This window comes from Eptesicus fuscus, chromosome 9 (genome assembly GCF_027574615.1).
Source record: "Eptesicus fuscus isolate TK198812 chromosome 9, DD_ASM_mEF_20220401, whole genome shotgun sequence".
NCBI classification, from domain to species: Eukaryota; Metazoa; Chordata; class Mammalia; order Chiroptera; family Vespertilionidae; genus Eptesicus; species Eptesicus fuscus.
The window spans coordinates 7,485,482-7,506,806 of NC_072481.1; the positions used below are offsets into that span (position 1 = coordinate 7,485,482).

The 21,325-nt window shown below is 53.3% G+C and overlaps 1 protein-coding gene and 1 long non-coding RNA gene across 5 annotated transcripts in view; one reads left to right on the forward strand and one right to left on the reverse strand.

Moving 5' to 3' along the window:
* Positions 1-21,325, forward strand: part of PRDM2 (PR/SET domain 2) — a 109,822-nt gene that overhangs the window by 85,700 nt on the left and 2,797 nt on the right. For all 4 annotated transcript variants that reach the window (XM_054721206.1, XM_054721208.1, XM_054721207.1 and 1 more), the window contains one exon: positions 20,789-20,932. In XM_054721206.1, the coding sequence (XP_054577181.1) occupies positions 20,789-20,909 (121 nt within the window). In that variant the 3' untranslated portion in view covers positions 20,910-20,932. The remainder of the gene's footprint in view (positions 1-20,788; positions 20,933-21,325) is intronic.
* LOC114233951 (uncharacterized) lies at positions 17,698-18,165 on the reverse strand. Its single transcript, XR_003620160.2, has 2 exons — positions 17,944-18,165; positions 17,698-17,841 (listed from the first exon to the last, which is right to left on the reverse strand). It is a non-coding gene; the product is annotated as an uncharacterized LOC114233951 (long non-coding RNA).

Below are 21,325 nucleotides of genomic sequence, written 5' to 3' on the forward strand. Positions count from 1 at the left end.
GAAAACCTTGTCCTTTCGGAGTGAGCTGCCGGCCTCGAGGCCTTCTTGGCTCTCCCTCTCGGGGTCTGAAAAGTCTGGTGTTTCAGGAAAAGCAGAATCAGAGTTCACTGGGGAGTGGTCTGCCATTTGGGGAGGTCGTGAGGACCCAAAGGTATTGTTACCAGTGCACAGCTGATGAGGTAGAATTCTGGGTGCCCGTGTGCCTTAAGTCACGGATAAAGAACAATGTAGAGAAGAATCGTTAGCCAAGACTGATAGTTAAAAAGCTACTTCAGAAATGTACTAAACAGTTAGTTGCTAGAGAGATAACTCAGCATCTGGTCTCTGGCCATGCCATGTGCATAAGCACCTATTAGCCATTATAGTGGCCTGCTGTAGTGTTTTAACTGTACCTGTTAGTACTCTGTCTTTGCTCTGGAAGTTCCTCAGCAATAGGAGGTTCTTGAACTCGAGTCCTTTACAAAGATAAAGAGCCGGAATATGTCCTCATTTTTACAGACGACTACGAAACATGCCCCGGGTGGTTGATGCTTTAGAATGCGCTATGCGTACCCCCCTTTGTCTCCAGTCTTGTCTGAAAGAATCATTTTGTACTGGATCCCGTTTGTGCAGTTCAAGGGTAAAGGAAAGTCCTCTGAGTAACTGAACTTACCAAGTTCATTCAGTTAGCCTCTTACTCACCCAGTGCTCTGGGAAGAAGGGGACCAAAGTGCCTAATGAAATTGTGTCTGTTTCCTCCAGTTCATTATAATCATTTTGCTTCGTTTCATTGTTGAACAGAGGGTTACATTGCTGGAGGGAAATTTGGCCTGAAAGGAAGCACAGAGAATCAGATAAAACTTGTTCTCACTGGTAGGGGGCAGCAGCAGCATCCCCGGTAGCTGGCCCCCCTGGGTGTTTGTCACTGAACTGTGCTGTGGGCACATCCGAAGGACGTGTCTTACAAGGGGTCCATTTACAAGTGACCATAAATTTGTGAAGACGGGGCATCATATTCTGATTATCTGGGCACAAGCGTGGGCATTTCTTCAGGGAGTTTGTTCTCTTTTCAGTGCCTTTAGCCCATTTGGTATAAAACCAGGATTCCTGAACCTCAGGCCTGAGATTATCACGAGGGCTTAGCAGGCCTCGTCCTTGGTACATACTTGTGTTACACTGGTAAGGAGTTGTTTTAACTATAGCCGCCTTCCCTTTCAGTGTATTTCTACGTGTAAATTTTATTCAGGGATGATTTCATGGCACATGGTCAGAAATACTCGCTTCTCTCTGTTGTCAGTGATTTCGCTTTACTCACCCTGTTGTGTACTGAAGGGCTTCCCACAGCACTGGCCCACCTCCTCCTCCTGCGTGTTTCATCATAGCCATCTGTGCTTAAGAGCCAGCCCCCAGCATTTACCACAGAGCATTACAGAAATAAGATGATGTCCATTTCCTCCCATGTCCGTCTCTGCCACACCACTCCAGATAGGGCTGGGGCCTTGCCAGCGTGTGCCTGCTGAGTAGGGCCCCCAAGTTCCTGAACACTTGCAGAATCAACCTGTTGCTGTCTTAACATTTGTCATATGGATCTGCTCACCTTCTCTTTAACATGGTCAATTCATACAAGGTTGTGTTATGTTGTCATTTATCTTCAGTTTTCTTATTTTCTAGGAACTTCCTGTAGAAAAGCCCCCCACACAAAACAAACCTTAATTGACTAAATACAGATAATGCATGCTCAACTTAGGATAAGCACTACGACAAAGGATGCGAAATCTACCAAGCTTGCAAGACCATTTGAAGCTGTCTCACAAACCTGCAGGCTTCTTGGTGCCCTGGTTAGAGTCAGGCATCTGCGTCTTCGCTGGTGCCCAACACGTGCTGGGCACCTGGGTGATTGAGATGCAAGAGGTGCTGTAAGACGGGCTAGATGAACTGGCCCATCGTCACGGGACTGATAACTCAGATGTGAGTGTGGCCCTGGTTTTGGCACATAGCAGAGGAAGGAGTGATTTGAACTTAACCTTGCAAAGCAAGTTCTCTTTTTTATCAGTAGTTTGTTGTAGATTTCAGGGATGACAAATTCTAATGCACTTGTTTTAAGTTTTGGTCACACACCAGCTCTTGATGCCTTTTAAGTTAATTATAGACAGAGGCATTTAGCTTCTCTCTCTGCCTGCTTTTTTTATTTTTTATTTTTTTAAATCACAAGCTGATTGCCAGCATAATGGAGAGGAAACCCGATTGGATATGGACTCCTTTTGTATGCCTCTTCCAGTTTCATGTGTGTTTATCCAGATGGACATCCTCTCAAATAATTATGTGGCACTAATTTATAACTATTATATTATGGGAGACTATGTAGCAATATACCAATGCCTAGGATGCATCTCAGGCCTTGAAAGCTGTATGTCTGCACTTAAGTAAAAAAGTAAAAATAAATTTACATACAGGCTTACACTGCAGTCTCTAATAGAGATTTAAAAACTACAAATTGGCCTTTTCCTGGGTGTATCATTTCTCCACACATTATACATGCTTTCACCCTAATTAATGACTGAGTTGGTGGGAAATGGCTAGGTTATTCATGTGTTTTTTTTTCTCCTTTTGTTTTCAACTTTAAAAGTAATCTACCTCTTAAAATGTGTAGTTTAATACTTGTTTGGTGAATTTGTGCCATTTTAATCCTTTCACTATCATTCCCATTTTGTTACATTTCTGTTCTGGGGACTTTTGTGTTGAAATATTGTATAAAGCATTTGTAGCAGTTTAAAAATAAAATATTTAAAATTATTTAAATTGTTTTGGATGCTTCAATTGTATTGTGATTTGCCTTTTACATTTGTGTTTGAGTTGTTAATCTGGAGTGTTCTTGTACTGGAGTTTGCTGTTAGTTATTTTACTGTTTCTTGTTGGAGAGTTATGATATAAAAGACTATTTTAATGAAAACATTAAAATTTACAATTTGACATACAAAAGGGATTGTCTGTTGATTTGAACCAATGTAGCCTTTTAAGAAAGAGGCTAATTGTAGACAGACCAGCTAAGAGTGCTGTTTGCTGTTTATCCCTTCCAGGATGAAACAAATCATTTGAGCTTGTCAGATGTACGAAAGTTTTTTATGCTGTTGCTAGCAAGCACTTAATAACTAGGGGAACTTTAAATGATACATTTTATATCATTGTAACCAATAAAAACTTTCTAAAAGCTTGTGAAAGGACTGCATTTTGTACATGGTTGGGAGCAGTGAAGGGCAAAAAAGGAAGAGGCCCGTAGGAAAAGCGTTTAAGCCGCACGCTGTGCTGTGCGCTGTGCAGGGTCCGCCCAGAGGACCTCCTCACGTGTTCCTATGTGGCATTGACTATTTGTTATTTCAAATCCTTCCCTACCATTGAGCGGGTAGCCATGAAGTCGGACAGTGTGCGCAGAGGTACCTCGAGAGTGAAATAAAGCATTTCGCAGGTAGGGTCTCCACTTCCTCGATGCTTGCTAACAGATTACTCTGGTTTGGGGATTTTTATTGTTAATCCCCAAAGAATGAAACAAAGAAGTTGGAACATCTGTATTGAGTTTGTGTGGGATTGCTGTTTTTCTTGAGATGGAATGTTTGCAGTTTCGTCAAGTCCCACATGATACCGCACTGTGGTTCTCATGCTTTACATCAGTATGTGTCATTCCGAATTCTTAGGGGAAGGCGGTAAAGCTGAAGGAGTGATCCGTGTCTCCTGGCCAAATGTCCTCTAGTTCATGATACCCCCCTCTTCTCTCCCCCCTCCCCCCAGAGACCCAGTGGGAAGGGGAGGGAGAGGGGAGGTCGGTTTCACAGGAGGAAGTGGGGAGGCGCTGGGTTGGAGGAGTTAGGACTTGCTTTCTGTGTTGGCTGTTTAATGGCCCTGCACTGAGGGCTGAGCACACACAGCTCCCTGTGGACCGCACACTGTGGGAGGAGAGGGCGCTGCTCATGGAGGAAGTGGGTTCCATCTTGGCCGTCTGCTCGCCATTCCTCTCCCTTCACGCCGCAGCCAGCAGGCCCCGCACATCCACTCGCCTTCCAGCCTCCTACGGCCTGCTTCGGTGGCCCAGCCTTGGGCAGGTTATTTCTGGGTCTTAGTTCCCGGTCTGTTCCAGGTAGGGGATGGCTAGGTGGTCTCTGCGTTTTCCTTCGTCGTCTTACTGGGTGTGGAGGCTGAGGCTTTGGCGGGACTGGGAGTTTGCCTACAAGATGCCGGGCCTTAAAGACACAGTGCTGTGGGATATTTCTGAAAAAAGAAACTAGGTCCAGATTGGTGGGACTGATGAGTTCCATATTACTGTTAAATTCTTCCTAGACAAAAACAACAGGGTCAAAAAAAAAAAAAAGTCCTTGGAACAAAACCTGAAGTTTGAGTGGGTGAGACCTAGAGGGAAAATGTACGACTGACTGCTCTTTGGTTGGTCAGGTCAGGCTCTGTGCCCCCGTCTCCCGTTTGGAGACCACCCAGGCCTAGTCCCGACCTCCAGTCGCTGTGGTTCACTTGAGTTCCTCGCCTGCAAGTGGTGACAAGCTTCTGGGAAGCTGACAGCTGTCGCTCGCTTTCCTTTCCGCGTGCAAGGTTCTGCCCTAAGCGTTTTTCAGACTCTTGACAATAGCACCCTGAGGTGGGTGTCATTTACCGATGGGGAAACAGACTTGGGGGGGTTGAAAGTGCCAAGCTGGGATTTGAACTGCCTCCAACCTGCACCATCCTGTCTATTATTTTTATAGCGCCCTCCCCCCCCCCAAGTTTCATTTCCTCTAGATGTAAAAGCCTCTTACAGTCTTCCCCTGCGTTTGTGAACAAGTAGAGTCCAGTCTTCCTGCTGCAGCAAGACTGTCAGCGGGAGCAGCTCCTGGAGCTCCCGAGTCTGGTTTCACTCTGAACGGTGGGGTGTGCGCCCACGTCACGGGCCACTCAAGTCCCGCTGACTTTCTAGATTGATCTGATTAGTGAACAGAAATCGTATAAGGAAAATCAAGCTCACTATCATCATATCCTCTGGTCTTGAAAGTGGTTCTGAAGAAGGGCCCGGGGAGCCTGGGAAGCGTCCCGGTTGTCACTTGAGAACGTTGACCTGTTGGGCATTAGCCCAGAAAGAAAGCTGATCGGGGCTTGCCTCCCCCCGTCGGCAGGTATGTGTTACGTGCAAATCAAAGGGTTAACTTCTGCCGGTAGTAAGTTATTTTTAAAGTATAGCATTACAGCCAGGAGAGTGTGCGTAGGTTTTATTTACTTTCTAGATGAAGAATTAGAAAAGCCCTCACGACTGCAGTAAATTGCTTGCAGTTCTGTTCTGAGCCATTAAAGGGGCTTGGAAATACTTTTATTGGAGTTAACTTGCTGAACTACTGGGGTAATGGGATTTGTACGTGCTTCTGTTTTCTGCCTCACTTGTACCAGCTGGATTCCTTTTCAACTATCTTACAGAAAGTGACCCCAAATTCAGGCAGGTGTCCCAGAGAACAGAGGTTTTTATGGAGGATTTCTAGTGCCTAAATGTGCCTTCCCATGTCCAGCTTATAAACCACAGCGACAAGCCAGACAGAACCCACGGTTCTGAACATTCCTTGGTAGGTGCTACCTGAGTTACCCAGTCCGGCTGAGAGCTTGGGTGTCATTTTAGCAATGACAGGAAGCTACAGAAGGTTTTTAAAGTACAGGTTTCTATCCTGAACAGATTTGAGAGTATTTCCATAGTAATGTTTGGACAGGAGCCTGCTGTGCAGTCTGGAATTATGCTTAGGTGACTAATGAGTGTTAGCATCAAATCGTAAGTGTAGCCCTAGCTGGTTTGGCTTGGTGGTTAGAGCATCGACCTGCGGACAAGGGTCCCGGGTTCAAGTCCGGTCAGGGGCACATGCCCAGGTTGCGAGCTCGATCCCTAGTATGGGGCAGGCAGGAGGCAGCCAATCAATGATTCTCTCTCATCATTGCTGTTTCTATCTCTCCCTCTCCCTTCCTCTCTGAAATCAATAAAAATATATTTTTAAAAAATATTAAGTTTTCAGTAGGAATCTTTAAAGGCCTGGAGTTTGTTGCACAGGTAAGTTAATAACAATAGGGAATTTAGGCCTTAAGGCAATTTTCATATTTTACCTTAAAAAAAAATAGAATTTCAGCCCTAGCCGGTTTGGCTCAATGGGTAGAAGAGCATCCACCCGTGGACTGAGTGGTCCTAGGTTTGATTCTGGTTGGGGGCACATACCTCAGTTGCAGGTTCGATCCCTGTTGGGGCGCATGTGGGAGGCAACCAATTGATGTTTCTGTCTGTCCCCCCTTCCATCCACTCCCTCTGGAAAAAAAAACCAATAGAAAAATATCCTTGGGGGAGGATTAACAAAAAATAAAAATAGAATTTCAATTTTAAATCATTGCATTTGTTTTAGTATTTAATAATTGCCAAAGTGATATTTTAATATTCTTATTGGAATGAGGTTATTTTAAACTCACATGGATTCAATTTGTCTTGCAGTAACATTCTCTTCTCACTTGGTTTTTTATAATCACATCCAACCCTTGCCAACCCAGCTTGAGTTGAGGAACATTTTTGGATGGCTGTTCCCAAGCTGTTCCTGGACTCGTAAAAGCAGGCACATTCTCCAGTAGTGATTCAGCCGGTCAGCCATTCAGAAAACATCTTTAATGGTCTATCTGGATCCCCAAGGTGCTGGGCTGTAGATCTGTGGACGCTGTCCTGTGTCCCGGGGCTTGCCGAGGCCCCTGGGACATGGCCACTGTTCCGAGGTCTCTGCGTGGCGTTCTCAGCATTCACAGAGAAATGGAGCCTGGGCCGCAGCCTCACCTGCATTATGTCCCACAGCTCCAGGTGAGAGAGTGCCCAAGCCCAAACGGCTGATTCCAGAGCCCTGTTCTTTTTTAATATATTTGTATTGATTTTAGAGAGGAAGGAAGTAGAGAGAGAGAGAGAGAGAGAGAGAGAGAGAGAGAGAGAGAGAGAGAAAAACATCAATGATGCGAGAGAATCATTGATTGGCTGCCTCCCACATTCCCTCCCCGCCCCCCCCCCCCCCCCCCCCAGTCCCTTTGGGGACTGAGCCTGCAACCTGGGCATGTGCCCTGACCGGGAATTCAACTGTGACCTACTAGCTCATAGGTCGACGCTCAACCCCTGAGCCATGCTGGCCAGGCTCCAGAGCCCTGTCCTTAAAGGCATTGTGAAACCTCTGAACTCTCCGTGTCCCCTAAATGTCTCCTGCTGACGTCATCACCAAAGAGGGGTTTGCTGCCGAGAGGTGGAGGTGGTATAGCGTAGTCCATAGCTTCAGGGTGGCAGCCATGATCACAATAGAATTCAAAGTTCAGAGTTTGCTGCAGGCCTCTGGCCTCCCCTGAAAGAGATGGTGCGGTGCAGCCAGCGCTGGCCTGGTTGGGAGGCTGCGTGGAGATTGCATCCCAGGCAGTGAAATGTAGGTAAGGGCACTCGCTCTGCCCCAGAGCTGCTTGCTCAGCTGTCACCTCCTTCAAGAAGCCTTCCCTGACCATCCACTCTGAAATACGTGCCGTTGTCCCTCTCCACCTGTTCTCGGAGACCCTTCCGTCTTCCTTGTGTTCTGTTCGACCTGTTACGTTGGTTTACTGAACGCTTCTCCTCCCAGGATGGGGAATCCACCCAGGGAAGCTGCCTGTTGCTGCATGTACAGCAGTGCCTGGCATGTAGTAGCCGCTCAATAAAAATATTTGTTAATTGAATAAAGTGTCTGCATCCTGGCTTCATCACTTACTAGCTCTGTAACCTTGGGCAAGTCATGCCACCTCTCTGAGCCCCAGTCCTCCTTTCTGTAAAGTGGCCGTGATCAGTCCAGCCACAAAGGATGCTTGTGGAGACAGACAAGGCCGCGAGGACACCGATGCTGCTTGCGCTAGTAAGTGCTTCGTAAACGCGAGCCGCTCTTGTGGCTGGTGGTTCTGAAAGATGTCCCGTGGAATCTGTTCACGGCTGATCGGACGTTGTGGCTCCCCTCAGAGCTGACTTGCCATGTATGTGATTTCACGACTGCAGAGGTTGCCGTAGCCGGAATTCCCCATCCTCTCCTGTCAGTGCCCACAGTGGGCCCTCAAGGGACCCCAGGGGCCTTTGGCCGCCTCGCGGGGCCTGAGCTGTCCCGTGGGGACCATAGGTGCTGCCTTTCTACACGGGGTGCTCCCACCAGAGCTGGGGAGGGAGCTGAGAGACAGGCAGGCACTTTGCAAGTCAAGGTGAGAAAGGGGTTAGTTTTATGACGTCAGCGCTCCATGTAACTTTCTCTTGGTTTTGAATTTCAAAGCACCTCCCTCCATATAACTTTATTTCCCTTGGTTTTGAATTTCAAAGCCAAAACGTACGTTTAAAAAGGTAGCTTCAGAAGAAAACATTTCATTCGCTCCATGTAAATGTAACCAAGGAATCCCAACTTGGTGACATAGTGTAAGAACCACCACTGTTTTCGGGGCTTTTCCTGTATTACCCCATTTCATCATTAAAAAAAATACTTTCCTGTCCTCCCGTTTTTCAAGTGGGGAGCAGGCACAGAGAAGGTAAGCGATTTGTCCGAGGTCCCAGGTGGTCAGAGCAGCCAGGTCCAGGCAGTGGCCTCCCCTGTCCATCAGAGTCTGCTCTGCCTCTAGTCCCCTGACCTGGGAGGGAAGCCTGGCTAGGCCTGGTTCTTCCCAGTGGCGTCTTAAGAAGCAGGGAGCCCTAGCCAGTTGGGCTCAGTGGATAGAGCGCTGGCCCAAGGACTGAAGAGTCCCAGGTACAATTCCAGTCAAGGGCATGCACCTGGATTGTAGGCTCCATCCCCAGCCCCGGTTGGGGCGTGTGCGGGAGGCACCCAATCATTGTGCCTCTCTCACATCAATGTTTCTCTGTCTCTTCCCCTCCCACTCTAAAAACCAATGAAAAAACACCGTCAGGTGAGGATTAACAACAAAAAGGCAGGGAGCTAGATGCTGGTAAGCAACTGCCCCATGTGGCTGAGAAGCACCAGTTGATTTGAAGGAGCTGAAAGGGAGGCGGTGAACACACGTCTCCGTCCTCCCTGGTCCTGGTCCATTTTATCTGTTCTTGGGAGACCAGACTGCGCGGCTCCAGCCAGGCCTGGTGTGATGCCACCCGCTCTGTTAGGGAAGTAACAGGTTCAGGTGCTGACTCGTCCAAACCTTGCTGTCTACTGTCGACTTTTTTTCTACTTCAGAGGAGGCTTTCCAGGCCACGGTAGGCAAGTAGGTTCCCATGGGCGCCCGGAGAGCCACCGCCTGGGGCGCTGCATCGGCGGGATTCAGAGGTGAGGTCTCGCTCAGGGTCAGAGGGCCCCGTGCCAGGTATCTGCCTTGTTTGCAGAAAGGGTCGGGGGCAATGACTCTGCCGCATGCGTGTTTGCTGTCAGGAGGCTAACAGTATCTGCTATTTCCCTGCTTTTAAAAACATCACTGGGCACAAGTTCACTTTTCTTGGAGGCTCATGGTAACCGTCAGTGAAGACGGTTGTGGAGAAGTGATGCCCTCAGAGGCAATTCAGGCAGGCAGGATCCGGATGCTTGAGGTGTGACTTAACAATGTTTCAGGAAGGATGTGCTCCTGGCTCGTTTTTCATTTATGATTTATGGATGTTGTCTGCACCGCCCGCCGCCTCCAGATGTGCTCTGTTAATCCCCTATGGGCTAGGAAGCTAGATAGTGGTCCTATTAATAGTTCCTGTAAATAACGAGGTAGGTAGGGCCTGAGAAGACACCAGGGGCCTCCCCGCGAGCAGAGTGCGTGAGCAGCAGACGCAGACGTGCTGGCGTGGTTTGCTTGTTAAAAATGTCCTTGGTCCTTGGCTGGTAAATGACGTTTGCTGGACAAATGACCTCTAGATAGGAACGGGTGAAGTGTAACACACACTTGTAGATCGCTTTTTCCTTTTGAGCCACAAGTTTCATAAGCAATTTGGGGAGAGAATGAAGTGGAAGTTGGGGTAGAATGCACAGTCTCAGGGAAGGTTTCTTGCCCCATGAAGTACCTTAATTCTTAAACAGTTGTGTTCTTCTCTGTACCTCATGCCTCCGTGCTTTGTTCTGGGTTTAGAATATTTCATGTGGTGCCTGTGCTAACCAGTGGCTGAGTCTCTGAGGAAGTGCCTGGGGCTCAGTCCATCCCATTGCTTGATAAGGAAGACATGGGTCCCCCTGCCCATTGATTTGACTTTCTTTCCTTTCCTCTCTAAGTCAGGAGTTTTCCAGAGTTTCTCTGATGACCAGTGCAGAGGTTCAGAGGTGTTCTGCCCTCTTCATTCATATTCAGGCTCCTTTGCATTTTACGAGTGAGTTGGGTGGAAACAGGCTGTGTTGACTTTGTCCTCATGTAGGCGCCAACCACTTTGAGGCACCCAACAAATTGGTGTTGGATATTGTAGTTGATGTATATGCTCTGTGGGTTTTTTTTTTGTTGTTGTTGTTCTTTTTGTAATTCACTATGGTTAATATGTTTATATCCCTTAAAACTATTTGTAAACATGACAGGTAGAGCCGAGAGTATCAGCTAACAGCAGGTGTTTTATAAGGCGACGTCCTGAATCATGTTGGGCAGGTGCTTAGGTGAGGGGACAGTATTTCCTGGGTCCAGGAGACCTGTTAATGACAGTGTTCGGAGGGTGGGGGAGGGGGCGCGTTTCCCGCCTGTGTTCCCAGGTGTGCGAAGGGGCCCTGGTTGGCATGTGTCAGGATGTTCACGTGGTGGACCATCTGCACCACTAGCCACCTGGGGGCTTATTGAGAATCCAGACCTGCGAAACTGTTATTTCTGTGGGGTGGGCCTTTGAAATCTTTCTTTTTGTCAGCTTCTCACATGAGTTTTACCCAGACTTCAGAGCCTTCCATTGGGTCTTAAAAAGAAAAGCAGAAGTGATGGAAATGTTGGAAATGGCCTCTTGACTTATCCCAGGAGACATCCCAATCCCAACCATCCCCAACTTTCCGGCCATTTCTCCAGGTAGTGGGCTGTGAGCATCTGAGAGGCCATCTCGGCAGCAAGCCCAGTGTGACCCCATCAAACATCCAGGGGCCGTCTTCTCAGGTCTGCATCTTGTGATGAGCAGGCGACCTCGTGTGACCAGATCTGTTAGACACAGATCGGAAGAAAGCCTGGGGAAGAACTAGATGAGTTCTCACCCGATTTGTTCCAATTTGCAAACTCTCAGATCTGCTTGTGTAAAACTTGGAAGCTCAGGCATAGAATGAGGGCGGGAAAGATTTGGGGGCAAGGGTAGACAGTAACAGTGTGTGGTTGCCTTCAGACACCGAAAAGATCTCTTCTGAAAAATCCTTTCTCTTTTTTCCTGGGTGTAAAATAAGTTAGACATTCTGTGCTTTATTCCATTCCCCAATCCTCCAAAATAATACAAGACAACACGGCAAATGAAGTAAACCCTAAGTGTATTCCCAGGGTCCTACAGAACCCACATCTGGGGGTGCTAACCAACTGCATGTGTGCACATGTACACACGTACACACACACATGCACACATGTGCACATGAAGTCAGGTCCCTTGTGTCCTTGTTCAGAGCTCTGGTAGCCTCTGCGTTTCCTCCTTAATGTCACTCACACCCTGGGATTTTGTATTATAGATTATGCAAGCAATGATGACCTTCCTCTTCTCGAACACATGCCCCCCCACGGGCAAAGACCAGGTCTGTTTGCTTCGCTGCTGTGTCCCAGCGTCCAGCACAGCATCAGGTATACAATAGGTGTGATTGGTCGGTATCGATACGAATCATTGGAAGGCCTGATCTTGTTTAGTGTGTGGACACGAAGGCTGCCACGCTTCCTTAGGCTCCGAGGACGACACCTCGCGACGGTGCATGACGGCACATGGCAGCAGATGTAAGTGCAGAGTTAGAAATCTGACTCCCAAAGAGAACACTAAATCAGGATATTGCTTCACGTGGCTGATGTGAAGAAATTTCTGTTAAAAAGGATAAATTAAAAAATAAATGGTGCTTACAGGGCGCCTCCTTAGGCTCAGCTAGACTAAAGCTATCCCTTGCAGCATTCTCGTGCCTTCGCAGTGCGTGGCTGTGCCACCATACCTGGCACAGGGCAGCTGTCAGATAAGTGGGGGAACTGAGTGTGCACATTAAAGCTCAGAAATCCTGCCCAGACGTGCCTGTTTGGCTCCGGGAGCCCGTGTCTGCAGCTAAGTGTCTAGGGCTTCTACCCCGGCTCTGCTCCTGCCAGCTGTGTGTTCTTGGGCAAGCTGCCGAACCTCTCTGTGCCTTAGTTCCTCATGTATAAAACGTGGTAGGACCCACTCAGAGAGGCCTTGTGAAGGTGAAGTTCGCCACTCCATGTCAAGTTTGGGCAAGGCGCTCGGCACGTAGTGAGCAGGGAAATGTTAGATGCAGATGATAATGAGGATGTACCTAGAAAAACCTGTTCCACCGACCCCGGGCCGGTGACCTGCCGCTAACGTGGAGGAGACATTAGGACAGTTTTCATTCCATGTCAGACATGAGTCCGTGGGCACCCCAGTAGTGTGGCCGGGCCGCGTGTCTGACCTACAGGGAGGGACCCTCCATGTAGACCAGGGGTCCTCAAACTTTTTAAACGGGGGGCCAGTTCACTGTCCCTCAGACCATTGGAGGGCTGGACTATAGTTTAAAAAAAAAAACTATGAACAATATCCTATGCACACTGCACATATCTTATTTTGAAGTAAAAAAACAAAACGGCAAAAACACCCCATGTGGCCCGCGAGCCGTAGTTTGAGGACGCCTGATGTAGACAATGAGTGGACCTCAACCCAAATGGAACGCAGGGTCCTGGTGCTGCTGAGCAGCCCAGAGGTGCCAGCTGGTTCGGGTCATTTAGCACCTGTGGCCGCCTCTGTGCCCTCTGTGACATGGGTTGATCTGTCCCATGTTCCAGCCCCAGCCACCCTAAGCCCATTGGAGGTCAGCCAGGAGACAGGGCGAGGGCTTTGGGGCTCGGGTGAGAGAAGGTGCCTGGGCACACTGCTATCCAGTCCCCGGCACCCTCTGAGGATGAGTTCCCCTGGCCCACAGCCCACGTGTGTGCCCTGGCCCTTTGGGCAGCATCCCTACCCCGCTGGCTAATGCCCCGTCCCGTGCCTGGGACGCCCCGCCAGCCAGACACACCCAGGCCTCGGAGACGCCCCCGAGCTCCACGAGGCTTCTCCGTCAAGGCAGGCGCCTCAGACGGTTAGCATGCAGAGATCCTGTCACTGGGAGATGCCACATAGGACTTCCGAGACCCTGAGTCCCAGTGACTCCAAGATGTGGACGTGGCTCCTGGAGCTGACTTCGTCATCTTCCTAACGTCTTGGTCTAAGTTGACTTTAGAGGACGGAGCGGTTGCCAGAATGAAGTCTTAGCGTCCCTCATAGGGTTTTTCCATTTAAAAGAGCTTTTCCCTCTGGACCTCGTGGGGGACGGGTGCCTTTCTGCCCCACACTGGGAAGCTGCTTTCTGTGCGTTCATGTCCCGACACACGTGTCCGTGTGTTCTTCTGGGCTTCCCTCCCATTCTTAGAAGTTTCCTTTAAAGAGAGCAGCCTGTCCCACTTGGCTAGAGAGGAGGAGAAGGGATGGCATCTGGGCACTAGAACTGATGGGGGGGGGGCAGGAGCCAAGTGCCCTGAGAGGGGGCGGAGCTGGGTTCTTCCCGCCTCGCTGGGCACGGCACCGGTGGTGCTGCCTCCTGCGGGCATGACGCCTGAGCCACGGCACTGAGCGGAGCCAGGGGTGCGGTGAGGGAGGCCTGCGGGGTCGGAGTCGGGCTCCAAGATGCCGGGAAAGGGGGCACCTGGTCCCATGGTTGGGGCGGGGCCTTGGTGGTGAGAGGACCTCCTGGAGGTCATTTCCTTGGACAGTTTGGTCCTTGAGCGCCATGGATGAGCACATTTGGGTTTGCACTGGATGAGGAGCCTGGTCAGGCTTGCCCTTGACTTGTCCAGGGACCATTCTCAGAGCCCATCCTGTGCCAGGCAGGTGGCAGGCAGGTGGCTGGATGAGGCGAGAACAGACCAGCCTTCGCCCTTGGGGCTCAGTCCAGGGGGCGCAGCAGGGGCTGGGGACAGTCACAGAGCGCCAGGTGCCCTGCCTCCTGGGGTTTCCTTCCCCAATTCCGCTGGGCTCCCCTCTACCCTTCCTCCCCACCATCAGTGCCCCATGTAAACAGTGAGCCCACCTGTGCCTTCTCACTTCTTCCCCAGAGCAACTTGCTGGGTGATCTCCTCCCTCTGGCATCTCCCGTCTGAGCAAAGGGCTGCTTGGCATGGACTCTGGGGTCCCCTGTTCCCCCTCCTGTCCTGGCAGGGTGGCAGGCGGCCACAGCAGGGATGTCCTCCTGGCAGCTTCCTTTGCCCGAGGTCATGGCCGGGCGGGACAGCCCTCTGTTGACTGGGTTACGAGCTGCCACACGCTGGGCATTTGGAGTTCAAGCCAAACATGTTTGGGGAACTAATGGCCTCCGGAGGCCGCAGAACCTGGCGTCAAAGCTGCATGGGGCAGGGACGTGATTGGTCTTTGGATGCGTGGAGGCCACGCCGGGAGCTGGCATGGGAACAGGGCCTTCCCGGGCTGAGAGGGAAGGAAATCCATCTGCCGAGAGGCGGATTCAGCTCCGGAGTGGGGCCAGCTCCGCAGATCCTGGCTCCCACTTCCTCTCCTCTCCCCCGCCCCCGCCCCCCCTCCTGCCCTTCTAGTCATGTCCCTCTCTGTGACCTTAAATGAGTCAATGACCTTAACTTTCTATGCTGCTGTCCTCTCAGCCTTCAAAGGGGCACAGTACCCACCTCACGTGGTTAGAGGATGATTGAATGAAAAAGCCGCCAAGCGTTGCTGGCAGGGCTCGCGATGCCAACTCCTCACCGTCCTCGGTAGGTCTTTTAGTGACTGCCCCGGCCGGCGGTCTCAGCCTCGGCCCTCGGCCCTCGGCCACCAAGGACCACTTGTATTTTCCTCCCTCGAGCCCTCCCATGGGGAAGACTTTCTCTACAAAACGTCCCTAGGCACTAGGCCCCCGGTCTCAGGCTTCAGACCCAGGCCCCTCTTAGACACTGCCATCAGCCCGTGGCCTGCACCCCTCGCCCACGCTCCCCAACTCCTGTGTCAGATGCCTCTCCAGGGGCCTGGTTAAATGTGGCGTCTGAGCCAGGAGGCTGGGTGGGGCTGGGTGGCTGCACTTGAACCAGCGCCCAGGACTGCCGATGCTGCTGGTCCCGGGACCCCCTGAGTGGGTGGGTCATAGACCCGTGGCTGAGAGCCCGGGCTGCACCCCAGCGAGCTCAGTCAGAGACTAGGGCTGAGGAGTGGGCCCCCGGGGGGGGGGGTTCTCCCCTCTCCTGGGCCTCCAGTGAGCCTCGGAGAGTGAGACCCCACGCCAGGGCTCCTCTGAGCCCACGCGGCTCCAGCGCAAAGCCGGCTCCTGCCTGCGTGGGCGGCTTGTGCGTCCTGCTGATGGCCTTTTGGGATATTGACAAGAGCTCCTTGTCCCCATCACGACAAGGACTGTGTCGGAGGGGATCCAGGGTGTGGTGTCAATGGCCCTGGGTGCAGATGCCTCTCCAGGGACCTGGTTAAATGCTGTACCCCAATTGGCTGAGAGAACATAGACGCTGGGCTTCCTGGCCTCTGAGCCACTGTCTCCTCCTCGGTGAGATAGCATCGGCACAGTCCCTGCCTCGGGGCTGCTGGGAGGGTTTCAGGAGCTCCAGGAACTGTCCCCCCCCCCCCCCCCCGCCCCACCACCAAGCATTTCCCGCATATCACATGCTCAGTGGATGATGCTATACATTTTTTTCCTTGGTTGACATCCTCATTTTACAGGTGAGACCACTCTGACCCAGAGAGGGAGAGGCATTTTCCTGAGGCCACACAGCAAGTAGCGGGGAACCTAGGGCTGACCCTCCAGGCTCTTGCCTCCCAGCCCAGGGGCCTCATTTGAGTAGCAGGGGCCGCCCTGGAGCAGAAGGGGCTGCCCTGTTTGGGGAGCTGGGGCCAACCATTTCTGGAAGCGGCGCTGGCTGGTGCCAGGAAGCAGGTGGTGGTTCCTGTAGCTCAGGGGTCCTCACACTTTTTAAACGGGGGGCCAGTTCACTGTCCCTCAGACCGCTGGAGGGCTGGACTATAGTTTAAAAAAAAACTATGAACAAATTCCTATGCACACTGCACATATCTTATTTTGAAGTAAAAAAAACAAAACGGCAAAAACAACTGCATGTGGCCCGCGGGCCGTAGTTTGAGGACACCTGCTGTAGCTTCTGCCTGTGGCCTTCACCCAGCCTGCGGGCATTTCAGCATCATCTCAGGTTGTCTTACCTGCATGCCTTCTTTGCTTCTCCCTTGCCTCGGGCAAAGCTGACTTAGATGTTTGCCCTCTGAGGATTTAGGGGAGTTGTGTAAGACTCCGGGCGGGCGGCTGTGTGGCCCAACCAGCATGGCCATTGCTTTCCAGAAGGTCCCTCCTGACGCACGCGGGAGGGAGAGGCGGGAGGTGGCCACGGCAGGCAGGGTCTCCACTCAACGCCCGGGCAGCCTGGCGGAGCACGTGGATGAGCGCGTTGGCCCGGCGGGGACTGGAGAGCTCTGGGGAGCATCCGGGGGCTGGCAGCTCCGCCCCGCCCAAACCCTGTCCCTCCTGTGCCCCCTTTACCCCAATCTGTGCGACTGAGTCTCTGGACCCTGCCCCCTGCCCTCCTCTCCTCCCTTGAACTCGCCTCTTTCAGGCGTTTGCCTCCGCCTTGTCTCGGAAACTGCTGTTGCCACGGTTACCAGCAGCCTCTAGGCTTCTACAACATCCGGGTCGGTTGGTTCTCAGTCCCGTCATCACCCATCGGCAGCTTTGGACACTTGTTCTTCCCTCTTCCCGGGACACCTCTCTCTGGGCTCGTGACACCACCAGCGCTGCCCCGAACCCCTTCCTCAGGCCCTGGACTCCTCCTCTTCGTCTCCACCCCGTGGGAGCCACCCAGTCCCCCCAGATGCCGACCAGCCCCAAATCCACCAGCGGTGCATCTCAGCCACCCACGTGATTCCCCCTCCGGGTGTCTAACACCATCTCCAATTTAGTCCTTCCAGAGCAGACCCCCCAAGAAGCCACGTCCTCCTCCCGCTGCCTCCCCAGCTCGGTGAAACGGAACCCATCCAGACTCCACCTGGACTCCGGTCGCTTTCTCACCTCTGCCCCAGCCCGACCTCCGGTCCATCAGCCCTGTGGGCCCCGATAAAGGGTCTGTGTCCAGCCACTTCTCACAGCCCCACCTCCTCAGCCGGCCCCAGGTCCATGCTGCCGTCATCTCTCACCTGGAGGCCGGCAGTCGCCCCCTCACTGGTCTCCTCCATCCCATTCTTGCCATCCTGCAGGCTGCGCCCTACACGGTGGCCACTCAGGCCAGGCCACTCCGCTGCCCAGAAGGACCACCTGGCTCCATGCCTACCAGCCCCTCCCGCTGCCCCATCTTCCCTCTGACATTCCAGACAAGCTTCACCCTGGGGCCTTTGCACGTGCGGCTCCACGGCCTGGAGCACACGAGGCCCATGCGTCGTGGTGGGTCCCTCGCCCGCCTCCTCCTGGTCTTGGCGCACCTGCTTCTGTGAGGTCTTCCTCCTCCACTTGGCAGCCCACCCGCCTGCCCGTCCGCCCCACCGGCCGCTCCGAGCTCTCTCTCCCCTCTGCTTCCTTTCTCCCCACAGTGATCCCTGCGGTCTGACTGCCACACGCTCCTTTATTCGCTCTCTGTCTGCCAGGACGGGAAGGGGGGCTGTGACCGGGCTCTCCACTGTGTCTCCAGTGCTCACAGCGAGCTGAGGGATGATGACTGTCATCCATGGGGGGGCTGCGATGAGCCGCTCTGAGAGGGGGAGAGGAAGACTCTTAGGAGATGGGGTGGCCAGGCTCCACCCCCCACTGTCCAGGAAATGGGGGCAGTCCTCACCCTGGTCAATTCCCTCACCTGCAGACCCCACGCATCCGGCGCCTGTCCCCAGGCCCCTGTGTTAGCAAGCGCTTCCTGGACAGGTGGCTGGCATCTCTTCCTCTCCACGGGCTTTGGCTTCCTCTGGGAACTGCTTCTTCATGTCATTCTGTTCTCTGCTCACTGGTCTGTTCTCTGTTCAGTGACGGGCACTTTGCCCGAATTTATTTAGTGTGTACATGTCCCTGGCCCAGCAGCCCCTGGCCCAGCAGCCCCTGGCCCTGGGCAGCCCCTGGAGGTGCGGGGCTCTGGTGTATGGTGGCCCCTCTGTGATGTCACCAACTCCCACAGCCCGGTGACATCAGAGCTGCAGGAAGACCCTTTGGGGTGAGGGGGCCCCCTCCCCTCGGGGCTCATTCGCCTGCGAGAAGCTCCAGGCAGGCAAACCCCGGCTCTTAGATCCTTCGGGGCCCTTGTTGCCCTCGGCTCAGGACTCCCGGGACCCTTCTCAGGGTCATCTTCTCCCGGGCCCTGGCCGTCCTTGCCGTTCCTTCAGTTTTGTTTAGCGAGTGTGGGTCAGCGTATTCGGACATCTCCTTTGCCAGAAACCCGTGACCGGGACTGTGGCCCCCTGGGAGCCAGAGGCCCGAGGCCCGGCCTCGCCCTGGCTGCGAACTCTCCCGAAACGGCGTGTTCCTCTCTGCGCACAGTCACGGGCAGACGGCGAGGTGGCCTCTGTCTCGCCCACTGAAGCTGCCTGCAGAGCCCCGGGCCGGGGGCCAGGCTGCCCACTGTGCCAGGCTGCGTGCAGGTGCCGGGCTCCGTCAGCGACAAGTAGGCCGGGTGGAGCCAGGACACAAATTCCCCGGTGGACACAGGGTGGTGACAAATCCAAAAAGGAAGGGCAGTCGTCCCCCCTTATCTGAGAGGGACACATTCCAAGACAGACCCCCAGGGCGGCCCCGAAACCACAGGTGGTGCCGAACCCTGTTTTCCCTCTCCGTTCGTCCCTATGATAGAGTGTAACTCATAACCGGGCACAGTAAGGTATGAGCACCAATAACTACCATAGTAGGACCGTTGTAACAGCGTGCTATCCCGGCAGCTCCGCGAAGGGGGTCTCTTCCCAGACATCTCATTGGGCTGGACTCGCAGCAGGACCGGGCTGGACGGGGGCGATGCACCGCGGTGGGTGGGAGCGGGGATTGCATCACTGCTGCTCAGGACGGCGCCGTTTTAAAACTTGAGAACTGCATTTCTGGGATTTTCCATTTAATCTTATCAGACCGTGATTGACTGTGGGTAACTGGCACGGTGGGACGCAAAGTCCCAGGTGAAGGGGCGGCGGGGGGGGGGGGGGGGGGGGGGGCTGTAAAATGCCCTGTGGAGCTGGGAGTTCCAGGAGACGGTGGGGAGCTCCCTGAGAGGGGGCACTTGAGCAAGAATGCGGAGCAGGGCGGGGCTCCACGGGCCACTGGCTGTAGTCACGTGTCTGCCACGTGTCCTCAAACTACAGCCCGCGGGCCACATGCGGGTGTTTTTGCCGTTTTGTTTTTTTACTTCAAAATAAGGTATGTGCAGTGTGCATAGGAATTTGTTCATAGTCTTTTTTAAACTATAGTCCGGCCCTCCAACGGTCTGAGGGACAGTGAACTGGCCCCCTGTTTAAAAAGTCTGAGGACCCCTGGATCATTCATTTGTCTTAACAGATCGAGGGCTTCCTTATCAAGTGGGTGCTGTTAACTCGGGGGGCTGGATCGTTCTTCCTCGTGGGGGCCGCCCTGTGTATCGGAGGAGGTTTAGCAGCATCCCGGCCCCACCCACCGGATGCCAGTAGCATCCTCCCTCCCCCGATGTGACAGCCAGAAATGTCTCCGGGCACTGCAGCCGCGTGCCCTGGCTGAGAACCCCTCCTGTGAGCCCCGCTGTCTCAGCGTGTCCCCATCTCCTGCTCCCTCGGGCGGAGCTGGCTCCCAGCCAACACCTGGAGCAGGTGGAGGTCACCTCCCACCTCTCCTCGCCTGAGGCCCTGCTCTTCCATCTGGAGGGGGCAGACCTGGGACCTGGGACCAGTCACTGTGCCTCTGTTTCCCGCACTGTCAATGAGGGATATACAGTGTCCGCCCGGGAAGGTTCTATGAAGACTAAGACATACAGAAAACGCTTAGCACAGTGTCGCTCCTGTTCAACACATACTTATTTTTGCCATGCCAAGCTGGGGGTGCAGCAATCAACAACACCAAGGCCCTGACCTTGGGGTCACAGCTCAGGACGGGGCAGACTCATTATCCTGCGGTTCTGATTCAGTGTCACAAGTGCTGTGATGGGGAAGGCCAGGGGTGGTGGGAGCCGGGAGGAGGGACACTCGTCCAGGAGTGAAGAAGGAAGGGTTCCTGGAGGAGGTGGTATGCCGGCTGGGACCTGAAAGAGGAGTACTGGTTAGCTGGGTGAAGGAAGGGGTTACCTGTCTTAAAAAAAATCAAAAGCTTCCCTGAAAAATCAAGTCCAATTTAATGGGCTGTGGTAGCAAACAGGATCCTGGTTCACACCCGCTCTGTGATTCCTGACATGAGAGTGGGGCCAGGGCGGAGGCCAGGTGCACAGGTAACAGCCGGGAGGGACCGGCCCTCCCTCCTCTCCCCACCACAGGCGACGGAGGTAACTTGGCGCCAAACACCTCCCCAGTGTCTTGGAGGGAACAGCGCCCTGTCTCAGAGCCTCTGGGGGAGGGACGGTGGTGGGGAGAGCCAGGGGCGCTCACAGGCTTGTATCAAAGCTCACAGCCCATTGGCCTCCAGGGGCCGGAGAGGTGGGGCCGACACCCGGCCTCCAGGAGCTGCCTGGCTGGGCCCCTGGTGATGGTGTGTCGTTTCTCTTTGCACAGCTACAGCCTCCGCCTGGCGACCCGATGCCCCACGCCTGCCGCCCCGTACATCACCAGGCAGTGCAGGAGTGTCAAGGCCACGGCCACAGCTCAGCTCCAAGGACCCCTCTTCAAAGAGTAGAAGCTTCACCTGCTCCCTGACAGGTGTGAAGAGGGGGGAGCAGCTTCTGGGAGGGGAGGCTGGGCTTGGGGCTTGGGGTGGCTGGGAAGGAGAGGAAGGGGGTGGGCATGATGGCACGGGTTTTCCTGCAAGAAGGGCGCAGAGTGGTGCAGAGTGCAGACCCTGGATCACCTGGGTTCAAATCCCAGCTGTGCCACTTACTGGCTGTGGGACCTCAACGAGTTAGTCTCTTTGAGCCTCAGTCTCCACATCCATAAAATGGGACGATAGTACCTACTGCGTGGGATTGTGAGAATTACAAGTGTCAAATGCATGCAAAGCACCTAGAACAGTGCCTGGCCCATAGTAAGCAATAGGTAAGCATTAGCTATCATTATAGTAATAATTATAATAATAGCCCTAACCGGTTTGGCTCA